The following is a 17,792-nucleotide window of genomic DNA, read 5'->3' on the forward strand; positions in this document are numbered from 1 at the left end:
CCTGGAGGGGGTGTGGCAGCGAGAAGCATTCTCTGCGCCTGCGCCCCTCTGTGGTAGGTCGGCTGGGGACGAGATCTGTGTCGGCGTCGCGTTGTCCTAGGTGTTGTTGTCGGGTTGCCCTGCACGCCTCACTGCGGCGTCGCGTCGAGTCCCGGAGAGCTCGGCGGGGCGTGGGGAGGTAAGAGTCCCGGAGCCGCCACCGGCCTCTCCTCAGCGTACTGCGGGCGGAGGGGCGGGGCGGCCGCGGACTCGCTGGGCTGCGACGGCCTGGCCTCGCCTTCCTCCGGGACCCGCCTGCCGCCCTGGGCTCTGTGCGGCCCGGATACCCCACCCCACCTCAGGCCCGCCGTGCGGTGCCGGGGCGCACTGGATCCCGCGAGTCCCACAGGCACCGGTTATCGCCGCCGTCTCCTCCGTCTCACGGATGCCCCAGTGTTCGCTCCCTGTCTTGTCTTTGGTGCCTCTGAAGAGATGACCTTAACTTTTAACGGTTAACCTGTTGGTACGACCGTGATTGCAATATGTTACATTCCAGACCCGTGTTCTTGGTTAGACATGTCAGAAAACCGGCCCATAAATTTAATATTAAGTTCATCTTTCTAATTCAAAGAATAATTTGGTGATGTCATCCGATTCCGTCACTTTGAGTTTGGTGTTTTTTTGAGTTGGCAAAACTTTGGTGGTTAGATTGAGTAGAGCTCTGTCTGCTTTTTCATGTAACTTCTTTATTTTTCTCTTCTCTTTGATATTAAACTACACGTTAAGTGGCAAACTATTTAAAAATTAGAGGAAGGAATCAGGAATGAGATAGTTACCATTCTACCATGCAAAAGTAGCTAGCTGCTTAACATTTTGACATTTTTCTTTGCCCCTTTTGCTCCTGTTGCATTTTAAACTTAATGACCAGGGTGTTGCTCGCCTCTCCCATGTTTTAAAAAGCCTTACACATACACCCATTACTTTTTAAAAAGCTGTACACATAATATATGATCAAAAACTACTTTTTGAAGTAGCTATCTTATAGATAAGACTATTTTTTATCCCCAATCATAATACCAATTACACATAGTTCCCCATCTGATTGAAGATAATAACAATTGAAAAATATTGAGGAAAAAGTAATTGTTAATGCAGAATATTTAACATTTTGGAAATTAAAACTCAAAATTTTCTTTTTCTTTTCTTTTTTTTTCTTTTTTCGTATTCACTTAAAAATAGTAATACAATGAAGCATGGTGGGTCATGACTGTAATTCCAGCAAATAACAGAGGCAGGAGGATTGAGCTATAGGCCAGCCTGGGGTACACAGTAAATTGCGTCTCAGAATTAAACAAGATGAGAGTAAAGTATCAGTGCACTAACTAAATGTCTCTGTTGAAAGCCAACTATATTCCAAACTAAGTTTAGAGAGAAGGGTGGCATTGCTCTACCAGGAAGCAAGTTACTTTAGTGTCTGTCATAGTAGAAAGACAGCTGAATTCTTGTGTTTCTTAGTTCATCTTGGTGTGCTGTCTTGTTAAGTTTAAAGCACATGAAGGAAATCTGTCTCTGTATAGTTAATGGCTAGAAGAGAGAAGACCTGGAAGACCCTGCGTTTAGGATTTCTCAGCAAAGCATGAGAAAACTGATGGAATTAAATGAGCTCTTCACTTGTTGCACTTCCCACTTACAAACTTTGCAACATTGAAAGTTCCTTGTGTTCTTGAGGACTGTGTTTTTCTAGAGGTTGAATTGCTAGGTCATAGACTTATGTTCCCTTTTAATGTATTTTGATAGACAGAAGTTAACTTGGATTCCTTCTATAATTTTCTGTTGTATCCCTGGTCTTTTGTTTGACTTATTTCACCTAATTATTGGTAAAGTATCTGCATATTTTTCAGTAGTTTTGGCTTCTTGAATTTAAAGAGAGAATTTGGATTCCTCCCACCCCAGACTATTACTATATATGGTTTTCTACTATTTCTACATTGTTTGCCTGAGAGGCTGTATCATTTTCTCTCCCTAGCTGTTGAGATTCTTTTTTAAAACTTATACCTTACCAACACCAAATACTTTATTATATTTAAGAAAATCTTGGATGTTTTTAAATCCTAATTATTCTAGTGTACATTGAACATTTCCTTCATGATTGTATTACTGTCTTTCTGTACAATTTTTATACCCACTTATAGCCTAGTGTCCAACTGCCTTCTAACAGATTTTTATTATTTTTAAGGAAAATAATAAAATTATCATTTTTTACCCTGTTAAAGTAAAACGTAGAGATGTATAATTTAGTTTTGAGAGGGTTACATAATCCTGCACTAGATTTTGTTTAGTATTTGTTCCTCTGTATTTTCCCCTTTGCTAATACTATTTTAACAATCTTTGTGGAAAATGGATTTATGTTGTACATTTATGTTTTGACGTTGTATATTGGTTAGTTCCTACAGAAGTATATGTAACCGAGGGCACAGTTTTATGTAGACAGATTTGGGGACCATTAGTTGTCCACTGTCAGGCTTCTATATTCTTGTATCCTTTTGTAGGTCACTTCCATTCACAGCATTGTTTTGCCGTGAATTGCCAATTTCCAAATCTAATTTATCTCAGAATCCTCTCTGTATTCCAGGTCCTTATATTCAACAGCTTCTTGGACATCTCCCCAGGATGTTCTCAAGGTGCTTCAAGGTAGTCGAGAAAGTGTTTCCCTTCTTTCTGCTCCTCTTGAGTTGCCTGTGATGGTCAGTCATATGTCCATTGGTCTACCCGGTCACCCAGTGTGGGGTCTGTCGGTAATCCCAGCCATCTCCTTTTTTCAGTCTCCAAGCGTTCTGGTTCTTTAGCTATTTTTCTGTGTCATCTTCACCTCAGTCTCTGCTCGTATCCTCATTGTCTCTCACCTTAGCAATTCTAGAAGTTTTACTCGTGTTTTATTTTCTTATTAATCATCCCTGTTAGCAAATTTTTTAAAACCATGAATAGACTTTTAAAACTGTTTTGAAAGTAAATACTACAAAAATTTGTTTGGAAATCTGAGAGTATTTAAGTGGTTAAGTTAGTAAAAATGTGTCAAGTTATCGTTGGGCTAGCACAAGGGGTTAATGGGTAAAGGAGCCTGCAGCCAAGCCTGAGAGCCTGAGGAGTTAGAGCCCTCACACACGATGGAGGACGGTTAGCTTCTGGAAGTTCTCTTTGGCCAGCCACACTCACGAGTAAATCATAGAAGTAATCAGGTAAAGGTCATTTTCATATACCCGAGATTAGAAACAAATCTTACCAATGCGTCTCCACATAAACAGTAGAGAGTGAGTCATCCATAAGTAGAGAGTATGTGCATGTAGTTTGCTTCTTTAATCTATAATGCATTGCTAGCCACAAAGCACAGTCTGCTTCATTGAAATGTGAAAACCCACAGCTTAGTAGTAAGTACTTCGTGTTAGAGTTTCAACAAAAAGTACTTGTGTTGTCATACTTTTTACAAATGCTGAGTTGTATTGTTTCCTGTATTTTTGGCACTTCAAATAGTATGCTTAGTAGTGTGTTATGTTGAGACACTTCGCAAATAGATTTTTAAAAAATATATTTTAAATGTATTTATTCTTTTCTGAGTACACTGTAGACCCACCAGAGAGGGCATCAGATCTTATTACAGATGGTTGTGAGCGACCATGTGGTTGCTGGGAATTGAACTAAGAACCTGTGGAAGAGTAGTCAATACTCTTAACCACTGAGCCATTTCCAGCCCACAAATAGATGTTCTTTATTGGAATCTTTGGTTTGTTTTTAAAGTTCGCTGACTTTTGCTAGTGAAAACTGTATGTTTACTGGTTTTGTGAGATAGTGTCTCACTATACAGTGCTGGCTAGTCTCGAATTGCTATGTAGATCAGACTGGCTGGTCTTGAATTTATGATCTTCTTGCCTATTTCCTGAGTACTGGGATTACAAGCATATGTCATCACTCCTGGCTTATTTTTTTACCATTCTAGTTTATTTTTCTCTTTTTGTCAAAGGGACAACTAGCCTGATGCATATACTTTTTTAATCCTAGTATTCAAAAGGCAGAGGCCGGCAGACCTCTACAAGTCAAAGCTATCCTGGTGTACATAGCAAGTTCCAGGCCTACTAGGGGTATATCACTAGTGAGATCCTTTTTCAAAAAGGGAGTGGGGCAACCATACCATACATAAAGATTAAATGATATGAGCTACTATGCTGAATAACCTAATCTAGTTACCCTTTATTGCTCTTACCCAGAATCCTACTCTCCAGAGATGAGTAGACTCCTCATCTTAAGTCTAGGCTTCCTGTTTGAATCATAGACTAGGGAAGATGATTCAGCAACTATTTCTAAATTCTTCTACAGATGATACAAATAAAATAATACTTTAAATGTCTAGGGATGAAGTCAATTTGTTACTAGAAGTAGATGCCTTAGGGCAGTAAAGACTAATTCTCACAAAACTGAAACAGACAGCCTCAGTCTAGTGACTTCAGTGTTTTTAACCTCCAGATGTTTGAGTAACACATTTAGTTGTTCAGTTCCCTCTCCTCTTCACGCCTGCCCTGCTCTAGTTGGGAGCATTTGCATATTAAATACAGGAGTTAGCCTGGCTGCGCCCACCCTCTCTAAGCACTGCAGTGCCCATTCTTTCCCTGGCACCCTCAAGCTACTTACACGTTAACTTTGAGTTATCTGTGTGTATCATTATGTAATCGCTGCTTTTCTAGAGTAACAAGTGACCTTAAGTTTTTGTATCTCTCTACCGCTCATGCACCTTTCATAATATATTTTATATTTTGCTTGTTTGTTTGTTTTGTTTTTTGGTATAGATTTTTCCTGTGTAGTCCTGGCTGTTCTGGTACTGGTTCTGTTGACCGGGCTGGTGTTGAACTCTGCCTGCCTCTGCCTTCTGAGTGATGAGATTAAAGGCCTGTGCCACCACTCCTGACTCATGCTTTTGTTAAAGTGTACTTTGTATTCTTTGGGATTTTAAGCCCTCAGACAAGATAGGCTATTCACCTCTGAGTAGATTCAAATATATCCAATAATATAGTTGTTTTACATTATCTTTTGTAAGATCTCTGGCACCTTGTTTCTGTCCTTGGCCTGCTATATTGCAGTTTTCCTGGGCTACCATTTTATGATCTTGTATGCATTCCTTTTGTTCCCTAGATTTCAAGTCTTTGTCTTCTTTGGAGTCTCCTGTATATTTGTAATTTGTAAAATACATCTTTCAGTACATCTAAACACTCTTTCAACCCTCACATTTGGTTGATGGCTTCATTTGTAACTTTTAGATTTTAGAGGCATGGCTCCCATGTTTCTTGGCTCTGTTGTTACTGTTGAGAAATTTAATTCCAGAATGATAACCAATCCTGTTGCATTTCTCCAGAAACTCTTGTGTTCACTCAACAGCATACCTTACACAGTGGGCGCTGATAAAGACACTGAAGATGAGACTGGAGAGACGGCTCATCAGTTAAGAGCACTGGCTGCTTTTTAAGAGGACTCAGGTCAATTTCCAGCACATGTTGCCTCACTCCAGGTCCAGGGCATATGATACCTCTTCAGGTATTCATGTGGTACATAAATATATGTGCAGCAAAACACCTATACATGTAAAATAACAAAAAGTGGGGACGGGAAAAGGACACTGAATATATGAGTGAACAAAATGCTAGTCCCCTCCTATGAAAGTTTAAATTCCAGAAGGTGGCTCCAGATGTTACAGTAAATGTATTAAGTAACTTAAATAACACTCTGCATGTACTAAAGTAAGTAGTCGCTTTAGGAAGTGAGAGTTCTGTGCTAGTGTTCTTTTTGCTTTTAGTCTTAAACATTTATTTCCAAAAGGCAGTTCCTTTTCCTCCATTCCCCGTTAGGGCATTGTTCCATACATTTGTAATCAGGTTTGATGCTTAGTCCATTCAGTATTTCCTTCTGGGGTCTCTGACCTTATAAGTCTTTTGTTCTTTGTCAGGTGTACACTGAAAGGTGTTCTTTGTGCTATAAACTTATATGGATATTTTTAAGTGTTTATTCTTTTGGTTCATCATCGTATCATACAGGTAACTTTATTACCATGAAATATCTTCTGTATTCTTTAGTCCTCTCCAGCCCTACCCAGTTCCAAGCCATTGACAGTCACTGGTATGTCTGTTATGTCTGTAGCATTACTTTCCCAGAATGCTACATAGTTGGATCATAGAGTCCCTATTTATTTGTATGTGATTAGAGGTCCTTCCTGTGCTCCTGTGGCTGGCTAACGGATCTCACTAAGTAGTATCTGCACCGCGGTTTACTTACCCTCCCGTGTGCCCACTAAAGACCTTACACGCTGTGGCTGCCTCCATCTTTTCTGTGAACGAAGCCACTTCCACGTGCTCTCTTCCAAGTCGTGCTGTATACCTGTAACAGGAGCACTCAGGAGAGGCAAGAGTGTCAGGGGTTCAAGGTTATTTGGGGGTGTATATTGAGTTAGGACATTGTGGACAAAATGAGACTGTCAAAAATCCAAACAAATAACATTAAAAAATAACAAAAACATATAAATATAACACAATGCGTAAGTGAATGCTTCGTAAGGCGGCTCACAGCCACAAGCCCAGTACTCTTTAGTTGTCAGTTTATTGGTATTTCTCTTTGGGATAAATTGTTTGTTTAACATAGTTTCCCAAATTGGAAGTTTAAACTGTTGGTTTCAAGTTTTGCTTCTTTTTAACAAATACATTTAATCTTGTTAGTGTGTCTTATGAATGAATTTTTTTAAGATTTCCACTGTTGACATTTTGATTAACTGTTGTTTCCCATGTGTTCCTTCCCTATGGTTTTGTGTTCCTGTTTCATAATTGCATAGATGCTTCTTTCTCTCAGAATATGCTTTGGTGTTCTTTCACTTCCTGCATTGTCTCTTCCTTCAGACTCCTTCTATTGCATATAGAGGTAGATATAGATCTAGAGATAGAGATACATAGATATAGTGTGTGTGTGTACATTTCTGTGCGTATGGTAGAATGGTATTTTTTTGACAATGAAGACAAGAACTAATAGGCTTTATTAAATCAGGATACCATAGACTGTTACTGAAAATGCTTCTGAAGTGTACCTTGGTTTAGTGTTGTTATAAGTGTAATTGTTGTAACTTTGAAAATGACCTTTCTCTCTGGCTGCTCTATCTTTGGAGTTTATTTGTTCACCTATAATGTACTTTAAAAATGTGAATTTCTGGTTTTTGTGATGTGATATATTTTTATTCATTGAGTTTTTCATGAATTCTGGAAAAAATTCTTGACATTGCCTTCAAATGAAGTTTTCTCAGGCTCTTTACCGCTTATGGAAGGAATACTATTCTTGTTCTAGGATTGGACCTCTACATTTCTATTTTACACCAATCGTTTCTTTCTCTGTGCTTGTTGCTTAGTAATCTCTCCCTTTGTGCTCTCTACTTCTGAATCACCTGAGGCCTTAGGTCAGGCCTCTCAATCATGTTTAGTTCTAAAAACCTTATTTCACTCCTGTTCTTCTGTATCCCAGGCAACATTGGAATGTTTTTAATTATCTCTGTCCTTTCGTTTGAATGTATTTTTATAAAATTTGCATTGCTTTATTGCACCTTTTAGCATTTTCTTTTTTTTGGAGCTGGGGACTGAACCCAGGGCCTTGCGCTTGCTAGGCAAGAGCTCTACCACTGAGCTAAATCCCCAACCCTTATTGCACCTTTTAAAAAGATACTTGGTAATACTTTGGAAGTAATTTTTCTTTCTTTTATATATATATATATATACATACACATATATACACACATACGTATGTATACATATGTGTGTGTGTATATGTATGTATATGCGCATATATATATCTCCTGTATTAACTTAAAAAGTTGGTTGTTTTGGGTTTTGCTGTGGTTGTTATTTCTTTTTGTTGTTGTTGTTGTTTGTTGCTGTTTTAAATCTCCTTAGCTGTCTTTAAATGACTGAGTTTCTTGCAAGCATGCAGTTAGTGGTATAACTAGGCTCAGGCTCGTGTTCTCTGTGAGGTTGTTCTTCCACATTATCAGTGGTGAAGCTGATCACTGGATTGCAGTGAAGCGACCCAACCCTAACATTTTGAAGTCCCCTATCAGACTTTCCTCTAAAGTCTTAACACTCATTGGTAACATTGCTTACCCATTTATTGCATTAGAAGCTATGAAAAGACTTTTTTTAAGTTTAAGTCCGTCTGCATTTATTTATTCAAATTCTTACCTAAAGAACATTTCCTTAACAACTATTGTTAATAGTGTATTCTGTAAATAGTGAAGGATTATTCTCTGTTCATTTTCCTTAATTTATTAATTCTCAGAGTAATAGTACCCTAGCACTCCTCCAGTAGATGGGATGCTTTGGTTTTGGATTTAATGTTGCTATGATTTTTTGGTCTTTAAATTTTATTTGAACTATTTTCAGTTCGGTATGTTCCTCATTATTTTGATGGTCACTTGCCCTTTAAGTGAGAAAGAGCCCCCTAACTGGGATTCTTTCCTTCTGGTGTTGGTCACTGGTAGGTTCTTGCAGTGTCTCAAGCTCACCAGGTAGAGTTTCTGCCTCAGCTATGTCACAGGTCAGGAAGTTTTCCCACACAGCCTGTGTGTACAGATGTTGTGTTGTAAAAGTTGACTTTTGTGAAATTTTCATGTAGAGACCATTTTTCTTTCTAAGTTATGGGAAAGAAGTATTGTTTAATTTTACTTTTGTTTCTACTTTGTTAGTTGTATTGACAGAGAATGGGTGGTATAATATTTATATAGTAGAAAGTAGATATAATATTGCACTTTTTATTTTCTAGACATAAAAGAATTAAACTGTGAGTAAGCCCGCAGGAAGGATGGACAGTTACTTTAAAGCAGCTGTCAGTGACTTGGACAAACTTCTTGATGATTTTGAGCAGAACCCAGGTTTGTTGGTTTTTCTACTTTGCTTCTAGAATCTTAAAATGTCTCCTTAACAAAATTCGAATTCAATCTTGGTCACATTGTTAACGTTCTATCAAAAATGTGCCTGCTTCATTATAGCATATTAGCTTATTTTTATACCAATAGTCAGAAATAAAAGTTAATTTGTAGATACGAACTTAGAAAATCTTGATGAAGAAGCTAAAAACAAATAGATAGAACTCTGTAAAATGAAATGTCATTTCTGTAAGAGATGGTATTTCCTCAGAATGAAGTTAGGAAATGGACCTCACAGTATGTAGAATATAATCCGTCTTGAAGGGAGTCAGGGGAGGAGCTCAAGGACTGATGCAAAGAACATGGAGGAGTAATGCTTCCTGGCTTGTTCCTCATGGCTTGTTCCTTATTTTTTATACAACCTGGAACCACTTGCCTAGAAGTAGCACCACCCACAGTGGGTTGGGCGCTCTCACATGAACCACTAATCAAAGTAACCCTCACAGACTGGCCTCCAGATATATGGTGGGGATGTTTTCTTCACTGAGAGTCCCTTCGCAGATGACTCTAGCTTGTGTCAAGTTTACAAAACTCAATCAGGACAATGACAGAACAAAAGCAGCTAAAGATAAGATTGCCTGTCAGCCTTTTCTGGTATGGTTTACAGTGCAGCTGAGTTATTGACAGTGTTTCTGTCACCTATGACAATTAAGAGGTAAAACTAGAAGGTTCATAGCAAATAGAAAGTCAATGTGAAGTCCTAAAACCTTATCATCATAACCTTTATTTGATTTGGGTCATCCACATAACTGTGTTTTCTATTTTTTTTTCCTAGAAAAACAAGATTACTTCCAAGATGTGCAGGATGTTTATGCTTTTAACCAGTGTTCAGTTTCTTCAGAGTTGGCCTCTCCACAGCTGGCTTTACTGTCAAAGGACCAAAGATGCATTAGTAGTCATGCCTCATCAGAAACATGCTGTGAAGCAAATGAGACCTTTCTCCAAGGAAAGATACCTGAGGCGTTAACCTCTAGACAGAATGAAAAAAACGTGGCGGGACTTGATCTTCTTTCTTCCGTGGATGCTAGTACTTCAGATGAGATCCAGCCTTCGTGTATGAGACGATGTAGCAAGCCTGTTTGTGACCTGATAAGTGACATGGGTAACTTAGTACACGCCACCAGTAGTGAGGAAGACATTAAACAGTTATTGCCAGATGACTCGAAGTCTCCTGCAGATACTTTGATCACACTGGACTCGTCTTCAGGTTCAGAGGTTTTGATCGGATTGGATTTGTCTTCAGTTTCAGATACTCTCGCTGTTTCTTCAGTAGACGGTGGTAGTCAGGCTGTCAGGGAAGAGCAGGATAATACCAACGCTGGTGTGCAAAGCAGAGATAACAGTAGGATCCAAGAATCGGGTGCAGAAGTGGACATGGCACTTTCCGATTCTTGTAAATATAGTAGAACAGAAAATTTAAAGGATAAAATGATTTCTAATGAGTTAGAAGCAGTTGATTTTGGCATGCCATCTGTTTTGACTGAACAAAGTTCAGAAATGTCCAATACCAAAGATAGCCCACAATACCAGAGGCTGCCATGTGAGCTGTTAAAAGATGACGGTGATTTGGCAGAAGAGAAAGTAGGCGTGGCAGGCAATAGTACAGAGTGTTTAGAAGAAGGAGGTAGCATAATTGCTATGCCTTGCAAGCTTCCAAAAAATGAAGGGATATCCCCAAATGACCTAACTTCAAAAGATGAAAACTTCAAGTTACCTGACTTTTCTGTCCAGGAAAGTAGAACTGCTGTGTTCATAAAGCAGACTGTGGCAGAGGACTTGGTAAATTCAGACCTTAAAGATAATAATGATGTCATCCAAGTTTCTTCTTCATCTCTACATGTTTCGAGTGATGGTGTGTCCCCTTCACTGTCCTGTCTTTCATTGTCTGGGTCTTTGTGTGGATCCTTAGTTGACTGTAATGCACACGGTGATTTTTTACCCTCTGATGAGTCTAAAGGTCAGAACAATGATGCAGTAACTGCACATGAGGAGATACAGAAGAGTGCCGCTTTAGATGGGGAGACAGATCTCCTGAAGAAGGAAAAGCAGGAAAGCATGTTTCTTCAGCCAGTAAATGAAAAGGAAGGGGATGGAGAGGTTGAACTTGAGGAGATGGTAATCAGCGGTGAGCCTTTGGAGTACCCTGAGGGTACCAACCCTGCCACAGCTGGGTCTCAAATGGCACCCCCTACCATGAGTGCCTCAGAGGCTCCTGGTCAGTGTGAAGCTCTCACTTTTTCCAGTGGCGATATGGATGGGCAAGAGTTAGATTACTTTAATATTGATGAAAGCATGAGAAGTGGCATACTGGTTAGCGATGCTGAACTTGATGCTTTTCTGAAGGAACAGAGTCTTCAGAACTCTAACCCCATGTCTTTTGGAGAAAATGCAAGTGATTCACAGTTGCAGATGAATCAGATAGATATGAAAGGATTACGTGATGAAAATGCTGGTGATAGATACTTCAATGCTGAAGCAGGAGCTGCTGGCGAAAGTGGAGGCGTTGTGATTTGTGAAACAACTGATAAAGAAAACACAGTACAAAATGGTGGTCTTTCTGTAGGAGAAAAAAGCACAATTCCAACGGAAAGAGGGTTATCTGCTCGTCAGCCTGACATACGGAGTGAAGTGCCAGTACCCAGTATTAACACCCAGGCTGTTGGAGGAGCTCGACCTAAGCAGCTGCCGAGTCGTCCACCAGGAACAAGCAGTTCACAGGGACCGAGTAAGCCACATGTTGTAGGTGTGCCAGCAGGCGAGCCAAGCACAGCAAATGCTGCTGCTGCACCCACTCGCCCTGCAGATCATACACCTGATTCTCAGGTTAGCTTCAACTCCAATTATATCGACATAGAAAGTAATTCCGAAGGTGGATCCAGTTTTGTAACTGCAAACAAGGATTCACTGCCTGAGAATATACGGAAAGAAGGCTTGGTTTTGGGCCAGAAACAACCTACGTGGGTTCCTGATTCAGAAGCTCCAAACTGTATGAACTGCAAAGTCAAATTCACTTTTACAAAACGGCGACACCACTGCCGAGCTTGTGGGAAAGTAAGTTATAGAAACCTTAGCTTTTTATTCGTCCACGGTCCTGGGGATTAAAACTGGGTCCTCAGACACCAGGAAAACTCTTTTCTGTCCTCTAAGTGTCGGTGCTCTCACATATTGATAAATTAGCGTTCCAAGTTCTTAGCTGTAAACCCATTTTGCAGCCAGTTTCCTGATCATTGCCTAGGAAAACAATAGAGAGAGAGCCAGTGGCCTATAAAGAACACCATGCCAGACTTTGTGTCCTGATTGAGGTTGATGATAAAGATGCTGTCTATGAATTCTAAGGCATGCTTTTTATTCAGTATTCTTCATGTTGGTTTCAGATCAAACTACTCTTTCTACCTTAGCAAAATAGTGTCCTACTTAAGAAAACCAGGTTCTTGTAAATTATGGGCAAGCTTATTACCACTGGGCTGCTACAGGAAGCTTTTTAAATGATAGACATTTATTGAAGGAAGTTTTTAATGCCTTTCAGTTAACATAATTGGTTTCAAAATGTTTCCTTATCAAAGATATCATATAAATAAAAATATCCATTATATTAGAGGTCTCTAGAAAAACAATTAGTATATATTTATGTATTATATATGCATAATTATAAAGGGGTTCATTAAATTTGATGTTAGGAGCTAATTATTCCAGAAATGGTTATCTGTATGTTGTAGAGGCAGATAGTGCTGTCGCCGCTTAGTTCAGGAAGCTGGAAGCCTTTGATCAAGGTGGTGGTGGATGAGTTGTGCAGTCCTGTGTGATGCGAAAGGCCTCTGATCTCCCTGGAGTCATTGATAGGGCTGACGAAGCTGGAATTCGTTGTCCTCAAGTGATGGCAGCAGCAGTAGACCTGCTCGGGAAGACTACAGCTTGTCCACTTTTCTGCTCGCCAGGTCCCCAGTCTACTAGAAGTGCTGGTCACATCCAGGGCACGTCTTTCCCCTTAGTTGTCATTCTGTTTGCCAGTCTCATTTGAAACACCCTCATAGGCACACCCAGAACTAGACATCTCTCATTCCACTTAACCTTGACGGTCAAGATTGTTTAGTAATCTTGACTTAAAGATCATTAAATAATTATATTCATGGTTGTGGTGATGAGAAAAAAATGGATCATATAATAAAAGAAAGTAAGTTTCATCTGATTAGGTCTTGAGCTTCTATCCCTTTGCCTCTATTGTGCTTGAGACAAAACCAAATTGAGTGTTTTATTCTTCATAGGTATTTTGTGGTGTCTGTTGTAACAGGAAATGTAAGCTTCAGTATCTAGAAAAGGAAGCAAGAGTATGTGTGATCTGCTATGAGACTATTAATAAAGGTGAGTATTCAGCTGACATGTTTTCTTACATAAATGAACATATATTAAGAATAACTGGATTATGACAAAGATAAACTTCTTTATTTTCTTACGGCAAGGACCTAGTGTTGACTTATCTGGCGTAGGTGGGACATGTCAAGTTAGTTTCTCTTTTTATACTACTCTCACAATTAGCACTACCAGTCTGGAAAGGAAGCACTCAGGTTCTGGAGTGGCAGTTGATTACCCTTTAACAGGTACCAAGTCCCTAAGTGCTGCATTTCACCTGCCAACTGTTTCATTATCACTGCCATCCTCATCATCTAAATGGAGACAGTCGTAAAAGTGCCCATGTATTGGTGCTCTGGATTCTGTAGTAGTGCTAGAAGGCAAGGCTGTAGTTCTTACCTGCTAGACAATTGCCTGAAATGAAAATGAAGATAAGGACTCATGTATGATTCTATAAACTCATAGACACCATGCTGTGTGCACATTTTGGTCTATTCTTGTTTTTAGTTTTAGAATGTCACGTGTTTGTGTTTCCCATTGTTTCTTGGCTCTCTAGCTAGTTTCCATTTTCAGCAGTGGCCTTGATGGTCTCGAGTTTCCACAGGGTGTGTGTGTGTGTGTGTGTGTGTGTGTGTGTGTGTGTGATAATGTGCTTTCACCTCTAGATACATATCTGTTCTTTTGAGTAGTTTTTGCATTTTCAAAGATTTGTTGACCGTTTAATTCCCAACAAAAATTACTTGACCCTTTTTTTGACCAGGCCTGTGCACTAGCTCCTATTAGCCAGGAGAATAAATACCTGATAATAATTTGTTTTTCTCTTTTGAATGAAGATATATTTTTTCAGCAATTCTCCAAAAAGCTCTGGTGTGAGTCTGTTAGCCTGAGGTAAGCTGCTCTGCTCCCTGCTGTTGACCTGTACTCTGGAAGATAATAGAGTATCATTTTAACACTTTTATGTTATTGCCATTGTTTATGAAGAAGCTACATGCTCATAATTGTTTTCTTTTTGCACTGTTTCTGTAGCTATTAGCCCAAGCAGTTTGCTAGAATTACAATTTTACAGCAAGTTTCCACCTAAAGTTCCTACTTAAAAAGCTAGGATTGCTGGAGTTGATAGGTTAAATTTGGGGAAGAGACATCCTAACTGTATAGCCCAAGAGATAGGAGGATACGCTCATTAAAGAGACTTCAGAGAACACGGAGATAAAAGTTTGGTTTCTCAAAGATATAATGTATAATGGAAATGTTACTCAATGGTAGAGTGCTTGACTAGCATGTACAAGACCACGAGTTTAATTCCCATCAACATGCACACACAAAAGAATGTGTCATGGAGTGAATTTATTAGATACCCTGTTTTATTGTATTTCGATATCTTACATAGTTTCTTTTAGGGAAATATCAATGATTTATATATTACAAGAAAATGTCAACTCTAGGCTAGAAACTGACTGAAGTGGTCATGTAAACAATTTTATCAGACATGAACAGACTCAGTCTGTGAGGTGCGTTCAGTGGAAGAAAGGATTGAGTAGAGACTGTGGGTGTTGAGAGCGCTTTCGGGATTGTGTGAGCTTCAGCAGCATGTGAATACTGTCAGGTAGACTTGGATCCAGACACCTGAGTGTGGACTTTACTAGCTAGTGGAGTGATTCTGAGAGCGCTGTCATTCCAGGATATTAAGGAAGACTAGCAATGATAGCACTTACCATCATTCAGTTTGGAGAAGTGCTGAAGATGCCATTGCCAGTACTGTTCCTTGTTCTTACTGAAATATTATTCTATAGTATTTAGGGAGTAGTTTGTATTCTGGAGCTCTAGCTGAGAACAAAATAGATGTTCTGTTATCAGTGGAAATTTTGAATGTGGAGATAAATGGATATTAAACAGAGAGGCCATTAGATGGTAATAATACCCTAAATTTAAAGTTAAAAATGTACAAAGATAGATAGAAACAGGTCAGTGGCCATAATAATGCTTTTTGATAATATGATACATGACTAGGGACTTGAAAGAAATAGACTGGGTCTGTGTGACAACCTGTGGAGAGGACGTCCCAGGCAGAGGGGAAAGCAGACAGCATACACTGTACTTGCTTAGCCTGAAGACCAAAGGCTCAGGTCGCTGCTCATGGTGAGCCAGTGGGCTGTACACAGAGATGAGACGAGGGATGTGGAGCCTACAGGGCCTGTCATTTACACAGCTTGAAGCTTTACTCTCATTAGAAAGCATAAACATAAAGGCTGGGGATGGTGCTGCACACCTTTAATCCCAGCACTTGAGAGGCAGAGAGAAGCAGCAGATCTCTACGTTCAAGGCCAGCTTGGTATACAGAGTGAGTTCCAGGGCAGCCAGGGCTCCACAGAGAGACCTGGTCTCAAACAAATAAAAGAGCCATTGAAGACTTTAAAATGAGGATCAAAGAAATAATCAATCATTTGGGTCGTAAAGATTTACTCTAGAGCATTTTGCTAGTAGATCTTAGGAGTAAAAGGAAAAAACAGATACTTGTATTTGATATAGATGATTTTTCTACAGTGGATATCAAGCATACAACAATGAAAAATATTGAAATAACTCATTTATAGCTTATCAAAGTGGAGTGCTGTCAACTAAATGCTAGTCACTTGGACACCTTTGCCAAGTGCCACTTTCTCATGATTGGCCATTTATTTCTTTCTCCTTATAACTTGAAAAATCAAATATTTATTATAGCTTACTAGGAAGGTCAAAAACATAAGTTGTTAATACTATTCTTTCCCCTTTATAGCTCAGGCATTTGAAAGGATGATGAGTCCAGGTGGTGCTTGTCTTAAGTCTAATCATTCTAATGAGTGTGTCACTGCCCAGCCACTTCAGGAGACCCAAACGTCCAGCATACCTTCACCTACAGCTTTGCCCATCTCAGCACTGAAACAACCAAATGTCGAAGGTAACCAGAGTAAACTGCTGTGGTTTACACCAAGAATAAGTTATTTAAGTAGAAATACTCTAGTAGTCAGGATCCAGACAGAAAAGAGAAACCAGTTGTGTGTCGGGGGATTTCTGAAAGGAACCCGTTATACGTGCATGGTGGAGACTGGAGATACGCTCAGGAGTCTCGGATTCACAGAACTGCAGGGAGTGGAAGGGGATAGCGTTGGGGGCTAAAGTACCATATGGCTAAAGCTCTGTGACCCCTGGGAAGGTACCATATGGCAAATATTGGAAGCATCAAGGTGTCTCTCTTACAGCTGGTGCTCAGGTGACTGAGGGAGAGCTAGATTCAATGTTAGGAGTGCTGAAAGTCGCAGGACTTGTGGCATAACTGCTGCTCGTGGTGCTGGTGCTGCTGCTGGTGCAGAAATCCTAGCAGGGATTAGGGCACAAAGAATCCCATCCTTTTCTACATTTGGCCTCCCTTTCCCACCAGTCCCCATGCCTGGCACATTCTGACCACAGCCAGTTAGCAAGAAGACAAGGTTAAGCTTTGTGCTTTCCAGACTTCCAGGACAGCATGTAAGAGCTCAGTGTAGAATGGGGGCTTGGTTCTCGTGATAACCAGTAAATACTCTTTCTTTAAAAACTTCTCTTTAATTGTATATTTTACAATAATAACAAACTATTATGTATGAATTTGTCTTTTGTTTTTAAGACTCAAGCTAGTCCAAGCTTCTGAACTCAAGTGACCTACCATGAGTCATTGGTTACAGACATGCCCTACCATAGCATCTATTTCAACCTTTGAATTATCTGCTAGTTTGTTCTAGATTGTGACCGTTTTCAGCCTCATACAAGGCCAGTATATATTTGCAGACATTGTTTGGAAGCAAAGGCTGGGACATTTTAGAAAATACCTGTAAATATCAGTTAAAGATAAATTTGATTCTTCTGAGAGTTGAGTTGGTGGGGGCTTAGATTATTACTCTATTTATAATCATATCTGAATGGAGATATAGTAATAAAATTGTATATTTTAACCCTAAGATAATAAGTTTGTGTCTAAAATGATTTGTGTGTTCTTAAATAGATAATCTAAATCATCAGACTATTGTAAATGTAAGAAAGGCACCTTGTTTAATACACCCACCCATGTTACAAATACATGTACTTAATTCCATTTTTCCATATTTTCTCCATTCTAAAAAGGAGACATGAAACTTCTTGTGTTTTTATGTTCTAAAATCATCTCATTTTAATTCTTGTAACTCTTTTGTCTAGATGCTTTCTAACAACAACAATAACAACAAAAATAAGTCTTCCTGCTTTTAAACAAATATTTCCTCCAGATTTGAGAGGAAATGGTAATATGTATTAGTAAGGTTTATGACCCATATTGTAAGAACTACAGTGTTGCTGTTTGTATATTAAATGAAAATACAAAAAGACCTCTTAAATATATAAGTGATCCAGTTTCACACTTCTTTTCAAACTTAGTTCTTTCTGTTATCTGTGTGGTTTCTTCGCTTATCTTCTAGGCCCCGGTCTGTTC

General features: G+C 39.3%; 1 protein-coding gene across 3 annotated transcripts in view; it reads left to right on the plus strand.

Moving 5' to 3' along the window:
* Positions 1-17,792, plus strand: part of Zfyve16 (zinc finger FYVE-type containing 16) — a 44,551-nt gene continuing 26,759 nt past the window's right edge. Inside the window, exons 1-5 of one of the 3 annotated variants that reach the window (XM_032899035.1) lie at positions 1-53; positions 8,809-8,917; positions 9,747-12,022; positions 13,234-13,330; positions 16,092-16,253. In XM_032899035.1, coding sequence (XP_032754926.1) covers positions 8,848-8,917; positions 9,747-12,022; positions 13,234-13,330; positions 16,092-16,253 — 2,605 coding nt within the window. In that variant the 5' untranslated portion in view covers positions 1-53; positions 8,809-8,847. Of the gene's footprint in view, positions 54-2,285; positions 2,671-8,808; positions 8,918-9,746; positions 12,023-13,233; positions 13,957-16,091; positions 16,254-17,792 lie in introns of those variants that run through there. The other 2 variants (XM_032899034.1, XM_032899037.1) reach the window with 2 other exon arrangements.

This window comes from Rattus rattus, chromosome 3 (genome assembly GCF_011064425.1).
Source record: "Rattus rattus isolate New Zealand chromosome 3, Rrattus_CSIRO_v1, whole genome shotgun sequence".
NCBI classification, from domain to species: domain Eukaryota; kingdom Metazoa; phylum Chordata; class Mammalia; order Rodentia; family Muridae; genus Rattus; species Rattus rattus.